Below are 22,346 nucleotides of genomic sequence, written 5' to 3'. Positions count from 1 at the left end.
TCAATCTTTCCGAGCATTGGGGTCTTTTCCAATGAGTCAGTTCTTCCCACCAGGTGGCCAAAGTATTGGAGTTTCAGCTTCAGCATCAGTCCTTTCAATGAATATTCAGGACTGATTTCTTTTAGGATGGGCTGCTTCAATCTCCTTGCAGGCCAAGGGACTCTCAAGAGTCTTCTCCAACATCACAGTTCAAAAGCATTGATTCTTCTGCGCTCAGCTTTTATCGTCCAACTCTCACATTCATACATGCCTACTGGAAAAACCAGAGCTTTGACTAGATGAACCTTTGTTGGCAAAGTAATGTCTCTGCTTTGTAATACGCTGCTGTCTAGGTTGGTCATAACTTTTCTTCCAAGGAACAAGCGTCTTTTAATTTCATGGCTGCAATCACCATCTGCAGTGATTTTGGAGACCCAAAAAATAAAGTCTGCCACCATTTGCACTGTTTCCTCATCTATTTGCCATGAAGTGATGGGACCAGATGCCAGGTTCTTAATTTTCTGAATGTTGAGTTTTAAGCCAACTTTTTCATTCTCCTCTTTCACTTTCTTCAAGAGGCTCTTTATTTCTTCTTCACTTTCTGCCATAAAGGTGGTATCATTTGCATATCTGAGGTTATTGATATTTCTCCTGGCAATCTTGATTCCAGCTTGTGCTTCATCCAGCCCGGTGTTTCTCATGATGTACTCTGCATATAAGTTAAATAAGCAGGGTGACAATATACAGCGTTGACAATCTCCTTTCCCGATTTGAAACCAGTCTGTTGTTCCGTGTCCAGTTCTAACTGTTGCTTCCTGACCTGCATACGGATTTCTCAGGAAGCAGGTCAGGTGGTCTGGTATTTCCATCTCTTGAAGAATTTTCCACAGTTTATTGTGATCCACACAGTCAGAGGCTTTAGCATAATCATTAAAGCAGAAATAGATGTTTATCTGGAACTCTCTTGCTTTTTTGATGATCCAACGGATGTTGGCTCTTTGATCTCTTGTTGGAAGTTCATCATTCATGCACTGTTGAAGCCTAGCTTGGAGAATTTTGAGCATTACTTTACTAGCGTGTGAGATGACTGCAATTGTGCGGTAGTTTGAGCATTCTTTGGCATTGCCTTTCTTTGGGATTGGACCTTTCCCAGTCCTGTGGCCACTGCTGAGTTTTCCGAATTTGCTTGCATATTGAGTGCAGCACTTTCACAGCATCATCTTTCAGGATTTGAAATAGCTCAACTGGAATTCCATCACTTACACTAGCTTTGTAGGAAGCGATGCTTCCTAAGTCCCACTTGACTTCACATTCCAGGATGTCCGGCTCCAGGTGAGTGATCACACCATCGTGGTTATCTGGTGCCCACTCCTCCCTGTCCCTCCCCTGCTTGCTAGTGGGGATGTGAGCATCTGGGCTGTTGCACCGCTGGGAGTTGCTGTTGGGCACATAATCTGTGGGTTTTGATTATTGATTTATTTTTCCTCCCGGTTATTTTGCCCTCTGAGATTCCAAGGCTCGCCACAGACCCGCCGGAGAGAGTATTTCCTGGTGTTTTGAAGCTTCTCTCTTTTTTAAGACTCCCTTGCCTAGCCGGATCTCCATCCCTACCTCTTTTGTCTCTCTTTTTATCTTTTATATTTTGTCCTACCTCCTTTTGAAGACAATGGGCTGCTTTTATGGGTGCCTGATGTCCTCTGCTAGCATTCAGAAGTTATTCTGTGGAATTTGCTCGGCTCTCAAATGTTCTTTCGATGAATTTGTGGGGGAGAAAGTGGTCTCCCCGTCCTATTCCTCCTCCATCTTAGGACCGCCCCATCTAATTTTCTTGAAGAGAGCTCTAGTCTTTCCAGTTCTATTGTTTTCCTCTATTTCTTTGCATTGATTGCTGAGGAAGTCTTTCTTATCTCACCTTGCTATTCTTTGGAACTCTGCATTCGAATGGGTATATCTTTCATTTTCTCCTTTGCCTTTCCCTTCTCTTCTTTTCATAGCTGTTTCTAAGGCCTCCTCAGACAACCATTTTGCCTTTTTCATTTTTTTCCCTTGGGGATGATCATGATCCCTGCCTCCGGTACAATATCATGAACCTCTGTCCATAGATCTTCAGGCACTCTGTCTATCAGATCTAATCCCTTGAATCTATTTGTCACTTCCACTGTATAATTGTAAGGGATTTAATTTAGGTCATTTCTGAATGGGGTAGTGCTTTTCCCTACTTTCTTCAATTTAAGTCTGTATTTGCCAATAAGGAGTTTATGATCTGTGCCACAGTCAGCTCCCAGTCTCGTTTTTGCTGACTGTATAGAACTCCTCTGTCTTTGGCTGCAAAGAATATAATCAGTCTGATTTCGGTATTGCCCATCTGGTGATGTCCATGTGTGGAGTCTTCTTTTGTGTTGTTGGAAGAGGGTGTTTGCTATGACCAGTGCATTCTCTTGGCAGAACTCTGTTAGCCTTTGCCCCATTTCATTCTGTACTCCAAGGCCAAATTTGACTGTTACTCCAGGTATCTCTTGACTTTCTGCTTTTGCATTCCAGTCCCCTATAATGAAAAGGACATCTTTTTTGGGCTGTTAGTTCTAGAAGGTCTTGTAGGTCTTCATAGAACCATTCAACTTCAGCTTCTTCAGCATTACTGGTCAGGGCATGGACTTGGATTACTGTGATATTGAATGGTTTGCCTTGGGAATGAACAGAGATCATTCTGTTGTTTTTGAGATTTAATCCACGTACTTCCTTTCGGACTCCTTTGTTGACTATGATGGCTACTCCTTTTCTTTTAAGGGGTTCCTGCCCACAGTAGTAGATATAATGGTCATCCAAGCTAAATTCACCCATTCCAGTCCACCTTAGTTCACTGATTCCTAAAATGTCGACATTCCTAAAATGTCAACATGTATTCTGCTGCTTTTGGATGGGATGCTCTATCAGTCCATTAAGTCTAATATGTCATTTGAGGTCAGTGTTTTCTTATTGATTTTCTGTCTGGATGATCTGTCCGGTGATGTAAGTGGGGTGTCACAGTCCTGAATACCATGTTTACTGTCAGTTTCTCCTTTATGTTTGTTAGTACCTACTGTACTCAACATAGGTGCTCTTATGTTGGGTGCCTATATATTTACAGTTGTTACATCTTCTTGAGTTGATTCTATGTTCGTTATGTAATGTCTCTCTCTTGTTATGGTCTCTGTTTGAAAGACTAGTTTATCTGATACAAGGGTTGCTACCCCAGCTTTCTTTTGATTTACATTTGCATGGGATACCTTTTTCCATCCTCTCACTTTTTGTCTGAGTATTTAGATGTGAAGGGAGACTCCTGTAGGCAGCGTGTATGTGGGATTTGTTTCTGTGTCCAGTCAGCCACTCTGTGTCTTTTAATTGAAGCATTTATTCCATGTATATTTAAAGTAATTATTGATAGGTATATATTTTCTGCCCTTTTGTTAATTCTTTTCTTTTTGTTCTTTTCTTCTTCTTTGCTCTCTTCCTTTGTGATTTGATGGCTTTCTTTAGTGTAATGTTTGGATTCCTTTCTCTTTTGTTGTATGTGTGTCCATTATAGATTTTTGGTTTGTGGTTACCATGAGGTTTATATAGCTAGTGTATTCGGTTATGCTTACATATACATATGTTTGTATATGTATTCTCTTCCACATTCTTTTCCATTACAGTTTATTATAAGATACTGAATAACCTTCCCTGTGCTATGCGGTAAATCCTTCTTGTTTATCTATTTTATGTATGGTTGTGTGCATCTGTTAATCCCATACTCCCAATTTATTCTCTCTCCTCAGTAACCATAAATTTGTTTTCTACCTCTGTGAGTCTGTTTCTGTTTTGTAAAAGAGTTCATTTTACTGTTTTTTGATACTGCATGTAAATGATATCTTATAATGTTTGTCGTTGTTGGAATTAATTCACTTTGTCTAACACTATCCAGGTGCACCCACATGGTCACAAATGGCAGAATTTCCTTCTTTTTATGGCTGAGTAATATTCCATTGTATATACATACCACATCTTTATCCATTCATCTGTTGATGAACACTTAGAGTGCTTCCATGTTTTAGCTGTTGTAAACAGTGCCACTATGAACATCGCTGTATGTGTATCTTTTTTAATTAGAATTTTGCTCTTTTCTAGATATATGCCCAGATGTGGGAAGAGCACTGTTGAGAATCTTTTCATGTGCTTGATGGCCATCTATATGACTTCTATGAAAAAATGTCTGGGCATAATTTCCAAACTACAGAAATAGCTCATACAACTTAATAACAACAGCAACAAAAACCCAACCCAATCAAAAAGGGGCAGAAGACCAAAACAGAGATTTCTCCAAAGAAGACACGTCTGTGTGTGCGCACATTTGTGTCCAACTCTTTGTGACCACATGGATTCTTGTCCTGGGGCTACAGTCCCATACATTCACAATGAGTTGGACACGATAGAGCACATATGTGCCCACACACGCACACATGTCTTCTTTGGAGAAATGTCTATTTAGGTCTTCTCATTTTTTTGATGGGGTTGTTTTTGTTGTTGTTATTGAGTTGTATGAGCTGTTTGCATATTTTGAAAATTTAGCTCATGCCAATTGCATCATTCATGAATACTTTGTTCTATTTTGTAAACCTGTGGACTTTCGTTTTCTTTATGGCTTCCTTTGCTGTGTAAAAGTGTATAACTTTACTTTTCATTCTTTTTTATTTGTGTTAATAGCCTTTTATTTTTTGTTTAGACAAGTTCTTTTAACATTTCTTGTAAAGCATGTGTTGTGGTGTTGAACACTTAACTTTTACTTGTCTCTAAAAGTCTTTATCTCTTCTTCAACTCTGAATGATAGCTTTTCCAGGTAGAGTATTCTTTGCTGTAGATTTTCCCCCTTTGGTCACATTAAATACACTCTGTCACTTCCTCTGGTCATCAGAGCTATATGCTCCAGGAGTGCTTTCTATATGGGCTGCATGAGCCCTTCCATTGTGGTGGGCTGAGTACCATGGGTGGACCCCTGGTCTGGTGGTTACCAGGCATTGCCTAGTGCATAGGCTGCTGGCCCACCGGTGTTTGGGGCTGGGTCCTGGGACCTCTGGTGGGCAAGCGTGGTTCTTGGGTGACTGGGGACTCAGAAGCTCCTATGGCAAATGACTTGTTGCTGAGTGAGGCTGTGACCCTGCCTGGCTAGCGGCTTGGTTTGGGGTGTGCCAGGATTAGTGCCAATAGACTGGGGGGAGGGCTGGGTCACAGTACTAATAATCTAGAGGGAGGATTTCAAACTGGCCCTTGCCAGCAGCAGAGTGCTCACGGTCCAACAAGCACCTTAAAATGGTTGCTGCCAGCATATGTGTCCCCAGGGTAAGCTGTAGTTGTTTCTTGCCTCTTCAGGAGATTCTCCAGATCAACAGGTAGGTCTGATCGAGGCTCCTTTCAAATCACTGCTTCTGCCCTGGGTCCCGGAGCATGTGAGATTTTGGGTTCACCCTTTCAGAGTGGAGTCTCAGTTTCTCACAGCTCCTGGGTCTCCTGAAAGGAAGCCCTGCTGGCCTTCAAAGCCAAATGTTCCGAGGGCTTATCTTCCCAGCTCAGGACCCCAGGCTAGGAAATCTAGTGTGCTCAGACTCCTTGCTGCTTGTGGTGAATCTCTTCAATTATAATTAAGTAAGTAAGTGAAGTCACTCAGTCATGTCCGACTCTTTGCGACCCCATGGACTGTAGCCTACCAGGCTTCTCCGTCCATGGGATTCTCCAGGCAAGAATACTGGAGTGGGTTACCATTTCCTTCTATCCTCCTGTATATTGGTTGCCTGGTGGCTCAGATGGTTAAGAATCCACCTGCAATACAGGAGACCTGGGTTCGACTCCTGGGTTGGGAAGATCCCCTGGAGGAAGGCTTGGCAATCCAATCCAGTTTTCTTGCCTGGAGAATCCCCATGGACAGAGAAAGCCGGGTGGGCTCCAGTCCATGGCGTCCCAAAGAGTGGGACACAGCTGAGCGACTAAGCCCAGCACGTATGGGTTGCCGACCTGTGCGTGTGTGTCTCTACTATACCCCTTCTCCACCCTTCCTGTCCATCTTACCGTGTCTCCTTCTTCATATCTGTAGTTGTGGAAGATCTTGTCTGCTCATCTTTCAGGTCATTCTTATCAATAGCTTCTCTGTATATAGTTGTAATTTTGGTGTGCCCAAGGGAGGAAGTAAGCTCAGAGTTTTCTTATGCTGTTATCTTGGCTACTCTCTGAGTAAATATTTTAAATAGTGAGAAATGTATAACATATATTTCATTTCGTGCATAATGTCAAATGCTGAGTATTTGTAATTCTTCCCCCTCAGACAGGAGCTTGCAAGACGCATGGGAGTGACTGAAGATAGAATGCAGGTGAGTAAACTGGAAAAAAGCAGTTTGGCGTAACAGCCATTCTAAAACCCACTTCGGGAACTGGATACCTTGTCCTGGACATTCTCAGATTGGTTTGTTTTTGTAGCCTTCACTATGTTTGGAAAGTAAGATTGGAACTTCTGGACTTTGGGGCCAGAATAGATACCTCTTCAGTAAAGTAAACTCTTTCTAACACTGATATCCTTTAGGGGGCAATTCTCTGTGGACTCATGTTGGGACTGAGTCTGACTTGGGAATTATTCAAATTAATGCACCAAATAGCTGGGTTTTAAGGGGGTCCACCCCTTGAGTGGCAACTCACTCCAATATTCTTGCCTGGAGAATCCCCATGGACAGAGGAGCCTGGTGGGCTACAGTCCATGGGGTCACAAAGCGTCAGACACGACTGAGCGAGTAAGCATGCAAGGGGGTCCATGTATAGTAAATTATTTAAAATATTTAAGCCAGGCATGAGCTCTTTCTGCAAGGAGTGAATTTTCAAATATTTAGGCATTTCGATAAGGGAATAATTCACCTCAGGACGCAACATATGAGCAACAAATGTACGTTTAGTTTAGCTGAGACTGATGGGGAGGGGCATGATTTAAAATCCCAAGTGCCGGATCCTCCTGCTGTTGTTTTTGTGTGTTTGGTAGAGCAACGCAGGAGACACAAGAGACGTGGGGTCCATCCCTATTTTAGGAAGACCTCCTGGAGTAGGAAATGGCAACCTGCTTCAGTATTCTTGCCTGGAAAATACCATGGACAGAGGAGCCTGGCAGGCTCTGTGGGGTTGCAAAGAGTCAGACACAACTGAGCACACACATACTCACACTCACAACAGTGTAGAGTTTCAGCTGTAAATTTTAATTTTCTCAAATTGTTTGAAGTGCAGCCTGAAAACATTGCTAACATAGAAGGTTGTGCATTATGTTGGAGATGAAGGAAAGGTTTGCAACCCTTAGGAATTTGTTGAAATATATATATATATATATATATATATATATATATATATTTTACGTTGAGTCTTTGAAAATTGGGCATTATTACTATATTTATTGGAGATACTGCATATATGTAACATTATGAAACTACCAGATGTATGAGTGAATATTATTTTGAGCAATTTCTAATGTGTAAGGATTTTTTTCTGCCCTTTCCATACTGTTTTCAGGGATTGGTTTTGAAGAATTTCTCCCTGATGGCCCATGGTCCATGGCTCTCAGCCAGTAGTTTACTTGTGTTAATTTGAAGTACTTGCCCATTTACTTGGTACCTCCAGGCACAGAAACTGAATATTTGTTCTTTGAACAGAGTAAGTTGTATCAAGGGAATATTTTTTCAAAGTAGAAAATTAAGAAAGGAAGGAAGAAAAATCAGGAAGGTTTTATTATTCGCTTTGCTGCCGAGCCCCTGTGTGAGGGCAGTGAAGGATGCGGGCTGCAGACCTGGTCGGGGTGGGGGTGGGGGTGGGGATGTGGGTGGGGGTGGGGGTGGGGGTCTGCAAAGCAAGGCTGGGAGCCTAAGGCCAGGGGCTGGGCTCACAGTCAGGTCTGGCCAGGGCTTGGGAGGCCCCGTCCTCTGCTCTCTCATGAAGGCAAAGCAAGCTCACTGGGAGAGAAAACCTGGTGACATGCTTCTCCAGGGTTTACATAGTGGTCTCTTAATGGAGTTCTGAAGGGGAACAGGACCCACAGGAAACAAATAAGGGAAAAGAGAGAATGTTCCCATCTATTTCCAAATTCTATGGCACGAACTTCCCAAAGAAATATTTAATGCACACCTCCCCTTGTTTTCACATACAGCAAGAGTTACTCTATGAAAGCAATACAGGGAATATGGAAGTAGTAGCCGCCAGCACTTCAGTTAGCCAGTTTTGCATTTTGCTTATCTTTATGCAGATTTGATCCCTGGTACACTCTATCCCCCCGCCTCCAAAGTGAGCTTTATTAATGTGGCTCCTTAAGACTACCTATTCATGCATCAGAAGGGCCCAGATACTAAGATGGGAGAGGAAAAATGAGGCGATAGAGAGAGGAGGCCTTTGGTTTCATGTAAAACTTGCAGAGTGAAAACATCCAAAAACATTAAATATGATGTAATTCCAACAAGTGGGATGCTGAGGGAGCAGTGGCACCCACAGCACAGGTTTTTCTTTCAGTTGTTGAAAGTTGGCTCATTTTTCGGAAGGAGCCATTTGGTGAATCCTGACCTACGTGTTTATCAATTCTCTTCCTAATATGCAGGTTGCATGCTCTTGCCTTAATCCTGAGGGAACAATGAGGCTCTCCTGGTTGAGAGGCAGCGCCTAGAGAGCAGGGCTATGGGGCATGAGAGACTCTGGTCCAAGGTCCTGCAGCCGCACCCAGAGCAGAGGGAGCTGACTGGGTCCTGAGCCTGGGCAAATTTGGAGGGCGGGGCAGGGTGGAGAGTGCAGAGCTGAGAAAGGCAACAGTGGTTGCGTCCTCCCCGCCATCTCTTGGCCGGCCGAGATTTTAAGAATGTTAGTCACTTTGGGCCGACTTTGTTTCACGGACAGAGGAGCCTGGCAGGCTGCAGTCCATAGGGTCGCCCAGAGGCGGACGGACTGAAGCCACTAAGCAGCAGCAGTCTAAACCTCTGTGATCTGCAGTCTGGTACTGAGGCTGTGTCCAGGGCTTCCACTCCACTGGTGTCAGCAGACGAGCCACAGAGTCCCTGGGCCCCCACGACCAAACCTCACTGGCAACACCAGCTCCGTCTCTATAACCGTTGCAGCAGTCCCTGAGGACAGCTTTTATTTACAAACCCAGCCCATGCCTATTGATTATTTACTGTGCACCAAAGATGGGTCATTCAAAATGGGTCCCGTTCCTCTCAGTATGATTTTAAAAGGCACCCACTTTATCATGTGCTCAACTTCCCCCATCACGAAGGTGCGCCTGCCTAGTGAGTGGCGTTAGTGGCACGAATAGTAATAGGTGGGAGGAGAGACAAGGCGAGAAGCCAGTCCAGAGCCAGGCACATCATCAGTGCTCACTTGCTGGGGGTGGGGGGTAGGGGGGCTGATGGGACGGCCTTTAAGTAAATGTCCTAAAAAATTTTAACCAGAGGGAAATAGCTTCTTCTCCTGGTGTAGTTTCCCATCTTCAAGTCACCAAGATTTCCCTGCTCCGTTTTTTCCTGTCTGACATTAACTGGTCCATGTACTAACCCAGCCCCCTTTTTCTCTCTGACTGGAGGTGTGGTTTAATCATAGAAGGGCCAAGTGGAGGAAATATCAGAGAGCACTGAGGTTCAGAGATGCGCCGCCCCTGCTCCCGGCCCACCGTGTGGTCAGCAACAGGGGTGGACCCTGCAACACCGTCCTCGTTCAGGAGCCGGATTGGGTCTGGGTCCCTCTGGAGCCGATGCCCCTGGACGTGATGCCCTTGCCGCCCGTGCCCCCCTTGATGCCACCCGTGCCACCCTTGATGCCCATGCTGCCCTTACCCCCGCTGTTTCTGCCTCCTCTGCCCTGGATTCTACCAGCCTCCATTCACTCCGGCTGCCCTCACGGCCTTGCCTGGTCCCCTACCACCGGTGGCCTTTCTGTAGCCCCGTTTCCTCTTGAATGGTCTCCATGACAGCTTTGTCGAAAGTGCCTTTGAGCCAGATTGAAGTTCCGATACCTCAGCATCAAGCACACAGGGCCCGCCAAGTGCCTGCCAAGTGTCTTACATACACGTGCCAAGTCACTGACCCACTATTTTAGGGCCCGTTTTCTGTGTTTTCAATAAAGTAGTGAATTCTCTGCATATTTGTTCTGTGTGTCACATGGGGTTAGTGCATCTGATGGAAACTGCTGCTCCACAGTCACCATCAGTAGACCACACACATCTCTGAAGTTTCCCACGTGCCCAGGAGGGGTGTGCCGAGACCCATCCATTCGCTTCCACCCTCATCTCCAACACCCGTCCTTCCCCCACCCTGCACCACTGGGACCACCTAGATGTGCAAGACGGGTCGCTTGAGTCTCCAAGGAAGGAGAGGGTGTTCCCAGAGGCAAGGACCCCAAGGGCCACTTTTACAGGGGCTGCTCATAGGGCTTTATGGAGGAGAGGGAGCTGGGTGTTCATCTGGTTCTCTCCCAGTTCTGTTCACCACCTTCCCTTTTGCGGAGGATATGCGGGGTGGGGTGGGGGCGCAGATGGAAACCACTCCAGCAGCAGGGGGAGTTCCTGGCTCTGTAGAGGAAATGCAAGAGGAAACTCTGTCTAGGCCAGTGTGAGACATTTCCCCTCTCCCAGAGGTGGAAAACTTAGCCCTCCTTCCCCAGCTCAGAGTTGATCATGTGGCCTTCAGATATATTTTGTCACCTTCAACATCCTGGGGAGAACCTGGGTTCCAGCTAATTTAATACTGCAAAGAAGGCTCTTGGTTGAGTGCTGCCTCAAGCCAGGAGGGGTGGTCCCTGAGCACTGATGCAGGATAATCACATTATTTAAGAGAAGCAGGAAGACCTTGCCTTTCTTCTTCAAATGGAATTCCCAGGTAGAAACCACCCAGGAAAGGGTATGTGAGGAGAAGGAGCAGGCCATCAGCCAAGTTGGGGGTTGGGGTTGTAGCTGGGGGTTGGGGTGGGGGAGGGGATCATTTGCTGGCAGAGGAAGAGAGTCTTCTCCAGTTGCCTATCCCAAAGGAAGGAGGGACTAAAGAATGGGGAGGGGGAGTGTCCAGGCCCAGAACCTTATGGAACTGGCTCTCTCCAGCCCTTGGCCATGCCAATTTGCCCAAAGAAAACCGCATTAAACTCTGGATTTAAAAATAACAGCATTGGGACTTCTCTGGTGGTTCAGTGGCTGGGACTCTGCAGTCCCAATGCTGGAGGCCCGGGTTGGAACACTGGTCAAGGAGCTGGATGCCACACCCAGCAACTAAGAGTTCACATGCTGCAACTAAAGAGCCCCCACACTGCAATGAAATGGAAGATCTCTCCTGCCACAGCAAAGACCCAGCGCGGAAAAATAAATAAGTAGAATATTTTAAACAGATTATTTCTTCTCTTCAAACAAATAAGAACATTGTGATGGTATCATGGTTTTGTACATATATCCTGCTACTGCTACTGCTGCTAAGACTCTTCAGTCATGTCCGAAACTGTGTGACCCCATAGACGGCAGCCCACCAGGCTCCCCGTCCCTGGGATTTTCCAGGCAAGAACACTGGAGTGGGTTGCCATTTCCTTCTCCAATGCACGAAAGTGAAAAGTGAAAGTGAAGTCACTCAGTCGTGTCCGACTTTTAGCAACCCCTTGGACTGCAGCCTACCAGGCTCCATGGGATTTTCCAGGCAAGAGAGTTGGAGTGGGGTGCCATTGTCTTCTCCAGTATATATGTCCAAACTTGTCAAAATATATACATTAAATATGTGCATTTTTGTATGTTACGTAGCAAGTTGAAATAAATACATAAAACCACAAAGTTTTTGGTAGGTCAGCAAGTTTGGTAAGCTCTGGCACATTAGTCACATATAATAACTTAATCCTTCAAAGAATGACCCACTTGTTCATTTGGTCATTGTGTCTTGACTTTTGGTAAAAGGATGGCTTTTGATGAATTGACTTGGAGCCAAATCCAAGACGTCCAAGGCCAAGCCAATGAGGCAGGGTGTTTGTTTATGGAAAGGTCCTATTTAGAACCCCCTCGTGGAGCCCCGTGCTCCAACATGAGAAGGAAAAGGCTGGGATTTTATCCTCACATATGAGTGAGAGAAATCATTCTTGATCCTCTCTCCTAAGGGCCTTTCCCAGGTGGTGCTAGGGGTAAAGAACTCTCCCAGAGACACAAGAGACTGGGGTTCCATCCCTGGCTCAGGAAGATGCCCTGGAGGAACGCATGGCAACCCACTCCAATATTCTTGCCTGGAGAATCCCATGGACAGAGGAACCTGCTGGGCTACAGTCCATGGCGTCACAGAGAGTTGGACACGACTGAATCGACTTAGCAGAGCAGCACGCCCTGTCCTTTCCTAGTTCCTTTTCTCCCTTTACCTTCCTGATGAGAGGCTATTTGGCAGAATGGGTGTGAAAGGTCAAGAGCATGGTCAAGTTTGGGGTCTGGGTGATGAATGGGGAGAACCACTGCCGATGACTTTTGAGGAGCCCTCTCTTACTAACCCTCAATACCTTAGTGAAGGCATGATGCATACAGAGAGGAACATGGAACCATATATTACCATATGTAAAGTAGATAGTCATTGGGAATTTGCTGTATGACTCAGGGAACTCAAACAGGGGCATTGTAACCACCTAGAGGGGTGGGATGGGGAGGGAAGTGGGAAGGAGATTCAAGAGGGAGGGGACATATGTACACCTATGGCTGATTCATGTTGATGTTGGGCAGAAACCAACAGAATCCTGTAAAACAATTATCCTTCAATGAAAAATAAATAAATACCTGAGTGGCCATCCAACCTGCAAGCAGCTGCAGCAGAAGCCTCAGAAGGAGTTTATGACTTCCTGTTTCCTAGGGTTTTCAGATGGAAAGTTTGAGTTCTGCTATGGCAACAGCTGAACTATTTCAAATCCTGAAGATGATGCTGTGAAAGTGCTGCACTGAATGCACCCGCAAATTAGGAAAACTCAGCAGTGGCCACAGGACTGGAACAGGTCAGTTTTCATTCCAATCTCAAAGAAAGGCAATGCAAAAGAGTGTTCCAACTACCACTCAGTTGCACTCATCTCACATGCTAGCACTGTATTTCTCAAAATTCCCCAAGTTAGGCTTCAACCGTATGTGAACTGAGAACCTCCAGATGTTCACGCTGGATTTAGAAAAGGCAGAGGAACTAGAGATCAAATTGCCGACATCCGTGGGATCATAGAAAAAGCAAGCGGATTCCAGACAAACATCTACTTCTGCTTTATTGACTATGCCAAAGCCTTTGACTGTGTGGATCACATCAAACTGGGGGAAATTCTTCGAGAGATGGGAATATCAGACCACCTTACCTGCTTCCTGAGACATCTGTAGGCAGATTAAGAAGCAACAGTTAGAACCAGACATGGAACAATAAACTGGTTCCAAATTGGGAAACGAGTAGATTGTCACCCTGTTTATTTCACTTATATGCAGAGTACATCCTGCGAAATGCCAGGCTGGATGAATCACAAGCTGGAATCAAGATTGCCAGGAGAAATATCAATAACCTCAAATATGCAGATGACCACCCCTATGGCTGAAAGTGAAGAGGAACTAAAGACCACTTGATGAAAGTCAAAGAGGAGAGTGAAAAAGCTGGCTTAAAACTCAACAATGAAAAAAGGAAGAGCATGCCATCACTTCATGGCACATAGATGGGGAAACAATGGAAACAGTAACAAACTTATCTTTTGGGGCTCCAAAATCACTGCAGATAGTGACTTCAGCCATGAAATTAAAAGACGCTTCCTCCTTGGAAGAAAAGCGCTGACCAACCTAGACAGCATATTAAAAAGCAGAGACATTACTTTGCTGCCAAAGACCTATCTAGTCAAAGCTCTGGTTTTTCCAGTAGTCATATGTGGATGTGAGAGTTGGCCTGTGAAGAAAGCTGAGTACTGAAGAATTGATGCTTTTGAACTGTGATGTTGGAGAAGACTCTTGAGAATCCCTTGGACAGCAAAGAGGTCAAACCAGTCAATCTTAAAGGAAATCAGTCCTCAATATTCATTGGAAGGACTGATGCTGAAGCTGAAGCTCCAATACTTTGGCCACCCGATGGGAAGAATTGACTCATTGGAAAGACCCTGATGCTGGGAAAGATTGAAGGCAGGAGGAGAAGGGGACATCACCGACTTGATGGACATGAATTTGAGCAAGCCCCAGGAGTTCTTGATGGACAGAGAAGCCCGGTTACGGCAGTCCATGAATTGCAACGAGTCCGACTCGACTGAGCAATTAAACAGAACTGATGGCAACAGCAGTATCAATCAATGGGAAGTAAAACTCCTCTGCTTCAGTTCATTCAAGGAGGGGAAATTGGAGACAGCTGAGGGAAGGAGGGTGTCGTCAGTTACAGAAACTTACCTGACCTCAGTAACAGGAAGTCTCTAGAGTTGCCTTGGTCAGTTTCCTCCCAGCAAGAGGTTGGTTTGCAGGGTTGTGCCACAAGGAATTACAATGATAAACGTCGCAGCTGGTATGTACTGTATTCTTATGTGCCAGTCACTGGGTTTAGGTCTCAGTATTTATCTAGACGTTTACTTCTCAAAGCACATATTAGTACTTTCACATTAAACTGCAAAAAGAGAGAGAGAGAGAGAGACAGCATTTGCTTTGCCCAAGACAAACCCTGAACCATCCGTGCTTTTAGTTGGTTATTCCTAAATTCTGAGATCAGGGCCTCTGGCTGTGCTTCATGGTTAATTTTTTTCTTTTCTTCTTCTTTTTTTTTTTTTGCCACACCCTGTGGCACTCATGATCTTAGCTCCCCAACCAGGAATTGAACCCATGCCCCCTGCAGTGGAAGTGCAGAGTCTTAACCATCGGACCCCCAGGGAAGTACTTTGATGGTTTCTTTTAAAAATATCTTTTATCAAACACACATGAGACACAATATACTATAATGGTTTTCAGCAGAGTCAGGAGTAAGTTACAAAATGTTTCTTTTTGTCAATTTCCTTGCCTCCAAAATGGGGAAAATGACAATGCCTACTGAATATGATTTTTGTGAGGATAATATCAGGTAATTCATTGAAAGATTGAGACTAGTATATGGTACATGGTATTCTTTCTCTATAAGCTTTAGATATTATTTCTCTATTAATATTAGTAGGAAGAGGAGAATGACAAGGTCTTAATTGGTAAAATGAAAAGATTATGACTTCTGTCCAAACCCAGTTTTATTTTACTAATATTACTAGTCTATGAAATCTCCAAGGTTTGGAGCCCCTGCCCTTAACCATGGTGCTTGTATATGGAGTGGCTGGTTTCTCCTGTTAAGACAATGTCTCCGTCCCAACAAAGAAAGGGAAGTGCTTGGCTAAGTGCCATCTCTGAGCTCACTGCCTGGAGGACAGCACACAAACCCAGGACCCACACAGAGACTATGCCGCTGAGCCGACCTGGCGAGGGAGAGGCATGTGGGTGGGGAGGAGGAAGTGTGAGAGGCAGCTGGCTTCATAGGAGGAAGACCAACTCTGGACTCAGAATCAAATCAGAGCTCTGCAATGGACTGGCTCTGTGACTTTGAACAGATTGGTTCAGCTTTCTGAACCTCATCCGTACAACGGGATCTTAATAGTAGTTAGTTCATAGAGCTGAAAAGAAGATGAAGAGATTCACGTGGAGCACTCAGAAGAAAACATGGCAAGCTGTAGGTGTTCAATAAACATTTGCTACCACGAAGATGATGAAGACACTAATACAGCAGACAGAACAAAGAAGTAGAGGGATAAAAAGAGCCCACTGCTTCCCAGAAGCGAGGAGAATTTTCTCAGTGCCACAAGGACCGATGTGTCTTGAGCTCTCCCTCACTAGGGTCAATGCCAGGCAGCCAAGAAAGAAGGCGGATTTGCATGGCCCCTCACTGATGAGCACACGCACTCCAGAGCTATGAATACGGCTGATGCTGGAGACGGGCCTCAGTTCTGCTCACTTGCCTGAATCCCGCAGAGCCCATCAGATCCACTGCTATGAACCTCTGGTGCCACAGCAGGCCCCAAACCAGAATTTTCCCCTCTTCCTGGCCACAGAATTAAAAAAAAAAAAAAAAAAAAGTTACTGAAGAAGTGGCAAAAGTTGGGCCTTCCCTGGTAGCTCAGTTGGTAATAGAAATCCACCTGCAGTGCAGAAGACCCAAGACCAATTTCTAGATCAGGAAGATAACCTGGAGAAGGGATAGGCTGCCCATACCAATATTCATGGGCTTCCCTGGTTGCTCAGATGGTAAAGAATCCATCTGCAATGTGGGAGGCTGGGTTTGATCCCTGGTTGGGAAGATCCCCTGGGGGAGGGCATGGCAACCCACTCCAGTATTCTAGCCTGGAGGATCCCCATGGACATAGGAGCCTGGGGGGCTCGGAAAGGGCCGGACTGAGCAACTCAGCACAGCACAGACCAACGGAAAGAATAACATACAAATGGTATTCAGGTGCCCTCTTCTGGACAATCTGGGCAAGGGCTTTCCCAAAGACATCTCTGGGTCTACTCACTCAATCCCAGGGCCTCAAGGGAGATTCATGGGCTATCCCCGCTAAGGAACTCTAATCTGGGGTCAGGAAGCAGATTATGAGGAACCTGGCAGAGTCCCACTAGAGTCTGCATGGTGATGGCCCTGGATTTCACCTTTGTTGGTGAATCTGGAGGTGAACCAGGGAGCCCCAGTGTCTTAGTCAGCTCAGGACAGTTACTGGCCTCTTATTGGCCGTTGGTGGATACTGTGCACATGATTCATGACTGTGAAGTAATCTTTTAAAAAATAGTTATTTATTTATTTATTTGGCTATGTCAGGTCTTAGTTGCGGCATGTGGGATAATTCATAAAGGCACACGGGCTCTGTAGTTGTGGGCACATGTGGCTAAGTAGCTCCGAGCCATGCAGGATCTTAGTTCCCTGACCAGAGATCAAACCTGCATCCCCTGCATTGGAAAGTGGATTCTTAACCACCGGACCACCAGAGAAGACCGTAAGTAATCTTAAGACCATAGATTTTCTTTGTCCTTACTGATTCTTGTTTTTCATTAAATGATACAGAGCATGTAAAATACGCAGGACATGCTTAGTAGAGTTATGTAACATACTTAATTTTTTTAAGAGAATTGAAATTGAGTTCTTTTCCCCCAAAATCTAACAGACAATGCCCTTGTCAACAACGTTTATTAAGTGTAGATAAATAGGCTCACCCATACATCATCTTTCACCTGCTAATTACTTGCTTAAAGCCTCTGCGACTCAGTTCCCTCAAATATAAAATGGAAATGTTGATAACACTTTACTTGTTGATTTTCTTTTTGATTAAATGAAGAGAACCGTGCAAAACAACCAGGACATTGCTGAGAAGATCTAAGCAACTCAAATTTTTTTTTAATACAGACAATTGAAATTGGGATTTTCCTCCAACAATCTAGCCAGACAATACCCTTTCCCACACAGTTTACTAAATAGATAAACACGCTCAACAAAAAGCACGTATTTCCCTAACTAGTAACGACAGTAATGTCTCTGTGTCTCAATTTCCTCCTCTATAAAATGGGAATGCTGATAACACCTTCCTCGTGCATTTTCTTTCTACTTAAATTAAGGCGAGCATGTAAAACCCTGAGGACATGCTTAGTAGAGTAACATACTTCATTTGGGTTTTTTTGTTTAATAGAATAGAAATCAAGTTTTTCCCCCAAACATTCTAGATAGACAATGCCCTTTCCCACAAAGTTTACTAAATATAGATAAATACGGTTAGCAAAAGCATCTCTCTCACTTACTAGCAATTTCATTAATCCCTGAAGTATAAGCTTCATTAAGCTTCCTGAAGTATAAATTGGAATATTGACAACAATTTCCTCGTAGATTTTGTTTTCAATTAAATGAAGCAGACCATCGAAAACACCGACGACATTGCTTAGCAGTCTAAGTAACACACTTAACGTTGTTGTTGTTGTTGTTTTTTTCCATTCAGAAGAATGGGCTGAAATCGAGATTTCCCCCCAATATTCTGGACCGACAATGCACTTTCCCACAAAGTTTCCTAAATATAGATCTGTACACTCACCAAAAAGCATCTTTTTCACTTTCTAGTTACTTCATTAATACCTCTGGGCCTCAGTTTCCTCATCTATAAAATGGGAACATTGATTACACCTTCTGTGTAGTTTTCTTTGAATTAAATGCAGGCAAGCAGGTAAAAGAAGACAGACTTTGCTTGGTAGATCTAAGTATCATACCTAGTTTTTTTTTTTTCTAATAGATGGAGTTGACATTGAGCTTTTTTCACCAACAATCTACAGACAGTGCCGTGTCTGCAAATTTTACTGTGTCCATAAATACGCTCACCATAAAGCATCTCGTTCACTTAATAGTCACTTCCTTAATGCCTCTGTGCCTCAGTTTACTCATCTACAAAATGGGAGTGCTCTTTGTTTTTAATTAAATGAAACAGAGCATATGACACATCCAGGATGTTACTTAGTAGATCTAAGTGAAATACTTCATTTCTTTTTTTAGAAGAGAGAGTTGAAATTGAGTTTTTTTCTCCAACAATCTAGATAGACAGTGCCCTTTCCCACAAAGTTTATTGAGTGTAGATAAATACACTCTCAAAGACATCATCCGTTTCACTTCTTGTAACTGCATTACTGCCTCTGTGCCTCAGTTTCCTCATCTGTAAAATGGGAATATTGACACCACCTTCCCCTTAGATTTTCTTTTGAATTAAACGAAGCTTAACGTGTAAAACGCCCACCATTGCTTAGGAGATCTAACTAACATACATAATATTGTGTTTTTTCTTTTAAGAGTGTTCAAATCTTTATTTTTACCCCACAGCCTTGTAGATTTTCTTTTACCTTACTGATTCTTGTTTTTCATTAAATGAAATAGAGCACGTAAAATACGCAGGACATGCTTAGTAGAGGTAAGTAACACACTTAATTATTTTAAGAGAATTGAAATTGAGTTTTTTCCCCCCAAAATCTAACAGACAATGCCCTTATCAACAAAGTTTATTAAGTATAGATAAATATACTTTATATTTACTTAGTACTAAGTATAGATAAATAGGCTCACCGATACATCATCTTTCACCTACTAATTACTTGCTTAAAGCCTCTGCACCTCAGTTTCCTCATATATAAAATGGGAATGTGATAACACTTTACTTGTCGATTTTCTTTTTGATTAAATGAAGAGGAGCATGCAAAAGAACCAGAACATTGCTTAGAAGATCTAAGCAACTCACTTAATTTTTTTTAAATACAGAGTATTGAAATTGGGTTTTTTCCCCAACATTCTAGCCAGACAATGCCCTTTCCCACACAGTTTAATAAATAGATAAACGCGCTCAAGAAAAAGCATGTATTTCCCTAACTAGTAACGACAGTAACGTCTCTGTATCTCAGTTTCCTCATCTATAAAATGGGAATGTTGATAACACCTTCCTCGTACATTTTCTTAGTAATTACATGAAGCAGAGCATGTAAAACACTGAAGACATGCCTAGTAGAGTTTAGTAACATACTTTTTGGGGGTTTTTTCTTAACAGAGTTGAAATCAAGTTTTCCCCCAACATTCTAGATAGAAGAGGCCATTTCCCACAAAGTTTATTAAATACTAATAAATAAGGTTAGCAAAAGCATCTCTCTCACTTACTAGCAATTTCATTAATGCCTCAGTTTCCTGAAGTAAAAATGGGAATATTGACAACAATTTCCTCGTAGATTTTATTTTCAATTAAATGAAGCAGACCTTCTAAAACACCAAGGACATTGCTTAGCAGTCTAAGTAACACACTTAATTTTGTTTTGTTTTGTTTTCAAAAAATGATTTGAAATAGAGACCTTTCCCCAATAATCTGGACCGACAATGCACTTTCCCACAAAGTTTCCTAAGTATAGATCTGTACACTCACCAAAAAGCATCTTTTTCACTTTCTAGTAACTTCATTAATACCTCTGGGCCTCAATTTCCTCATCTATAAAATGGCAACATTGATTACACATTCTGTGTAGTTTTTCTTTTGAATTAAATGCAGGCAAGCAGGTAAAACAATACAGACTTTGCTTGGTAGATCTAAGTATCACACATAATTTTGTTTTTTTCCTAATAGATGGAGTTGACATTGAGCTTTTTTCATCAACAATGTACAGGCAGTGCCATTTCTGCAAATTTTACTGTGTCCATAAATACGCTCACCATAAAGCATCTCGTTCACTTAATAGTCACTTCCTTAATGCCTCTGTGCCTCAGTTTACTCATCTACAAAATGGGAGTGCTCTTTGTTTTTAATTAAATGAAACAGAGCATATGACACATCCAGGATGTTACTTAGTAGATCTAAGTGAAATACTTCATTTCTTTTTTTTAGACGAGAGAGTTGAAATTGAGTTTTTTCCTCCAACAATCTAGATAGACAGTGCCTTTTCCCACAATGTTTATTGTGTCGGGAGCCAACACAGGAAATCCCACCCATGACAAGGTCACGCGGAGGAGACCTGACATGCAAGGCGGATCAGGACTCGAGGGACTCCCTGGACCTCCTTGAGCATCGACCCCGAAACCAAAGTCTGTCTGTCTACCGTTTACTATATTATGCTTTTCACCAACTCTTCTGACATTAACAGGGTGCTAACTCCGACCACCTTTCTCTGAAGAAAATCAACTTAAGGATCTAGTTGATAAGTGTCCTGGTCTTAAAAGGAGTATTTTAACTTTAACCCCTCTGTTAGTATTTTAGTTTGCTTGGCAGGTTTATCCACACTCTTGTGAGTAACACACATGATTGTTCACAACACCCCAAGCATAACCTTCGAGCGCTAAAAAAGCTTTATTAAACAATACAGCAATGTTGAGGCAATGTTTGTTACTGAGTTTCCTGGTCTTTACCCAATGTGCGCCTGGGAGTGCATTAGCTAGTATAGTTGGTATGCAAGAAAAACAAGCAGTAGCCTTGGAATGAACAACATAAGACCCTTGAGTTAATATGTTCTTTCTTTGTTGTAACACACTGCACCTTTGCTCCATAAGAATGTAGCTCTGTTTCCTGAGGGGGACTGCAGACCGGAAAGATAAAGGGAAAGCAGGTTTTCTGGTTGACAAACCTTTATCAAGAAAGACTCACAAAATGTTAATAGGCCTCTGGGCCAAAAGATAATGTACATAACACAAAGACCCTTGTAAATGAAAAGGTATGCAGAAAACATCCTGGTGCCAATGAAGGTCAAACTGCTCTAATGTTGAGCTGACTCTACATGACTTTGTATCTTTCATGTCTGGAAATGTGTGACTCAGGGCATAAAAGCTCCCTTTAAAAATAAAGCTGCAGACCTGGCTTCATCAGAGCTTGGCCTCCCCGTGTCATTCTTTCTCTCTTTCTTTCTCTCTCTTTCTCTCTCTATCTCTTTTTTTCAGGCTGATTCCCTGGAGCACAGAGGCTCTCTGAGTTCACTTTTCTGCCCAGGCTTCTAAGACCCAATCGAAAAGGTGCTCTGTGTCTTCACTCCAGAGCAAAGGTGCTCTGAATCTTTGCCCCATATTGGGCGCCAAAGAATATCAGCCTCTTTCTCTCTCCTTTTACTTTCATCTCTCTCGCCGACGCCGTTCATCCTGAGGGTATCCCTAGATCCTGATGGGGCTGGACCCCGGTATTACTGAGTGTAGATAAATACACTCTCAAAGACATCATCCGTTTTACTTCTTGTAACTGACTTACTGCCTCTGTGCCTCAGTTTCCTCATCTGTAAAATGGGAATATTGACAACTCCTTCCTCATAGATTTTCTTTTTAATTAAATGAAGCTTAACATGTAAAATAGCCTCCATTGCTTAGGAGATCTAACTAACACACAATATATTGGTTTTTTTTTTTCTTTTAACAGTGTTAAAAACTTTATTTCTACCCCACAGCCTTGTAGATTTTCTTTTATCTTATGGATTCTTATTTTTCATTAAATGAAAAAACAGAGCATGTAAAATACATAGGACATGCTGAGTAGAGTTAAGTAACATACTCAATTTTTTTATGAGAATTGAAATTGAGTTTTTTTCCCAAATATCTAACGAAATGCCCTTATCAACAAAGTTTATTAAGTATAGATAAATAGGCTCACTGATACATCATCTTTCACCTACTCATTACTTTCTTAAAGCCTCTGCGCCTAAGTTTCCTCATATATAAAATGGGAATGTTGATAACACCTTCCTCGTGCATTTTCTTTGTAAATAAAGCTTCAAATCTAAATAAATAAATTGAAATTAAAAAAAATAAATGAAGCAGAGCATGTAAAACACTGAGGACATGCTTAGTAGAGATAAGTAACATGCTTAATTTGGGGTTTTT

General features: G+C 43.1%; 1 protein-coding gene across 2 annotated transcripts in view; it reads left to right on the top strand.

Moving 5' to 3' along the window:
* The window catches only part of LOC133242423 (homeobox protein ESX1-like), a 77,011-nt gene that overhangs the window by 7,390 nt on the left and 47,275 nt on the right, over positions 1-22,346 (top strand). The window contains exons 3-4 of one of the 2 annotated variants that reach the window (XM_061408578.1): positions 6,311-6,356; positions 9,578-10,130. The exons of the other annotated variant lie outside the window; for it this stretch is intronic. Of the exons in view, the coding sequence (XP_061264562.1) occupies positions 6,311-6,356; positions 9,578-9,961 (430 nt within the window). The 3' untranslated portion in view covers positions 9,962-10,130. Of the gene's footprint in view, positions 1-6,310; positions 6,357-9,577; positions 10,131-22,346 lie in introns of those variants that run through there. 2 annotated transcript variants of the gene reach the window in all.

The sequence above is a fragment of the Bos javanicus genome, chromosome X (genome assembly GCF_032452875.1).
Source record: "Bos javanicus breed banteng chromosome X, ARS-OSU_banteng_1.0, whole genome shotgun sequence".
Classification (NCBI taxonomy): Eukaryota; Metazoa; Chordata; class Mammalia; order Artiodactyla; family Bovidae; genus Bos; species Bos javanicus.
The sequence above is the reverse complement of the archived record's forward strand: the minus strand, read 5'-3'. Positions and strand labels throughout refer to the sequence as shown.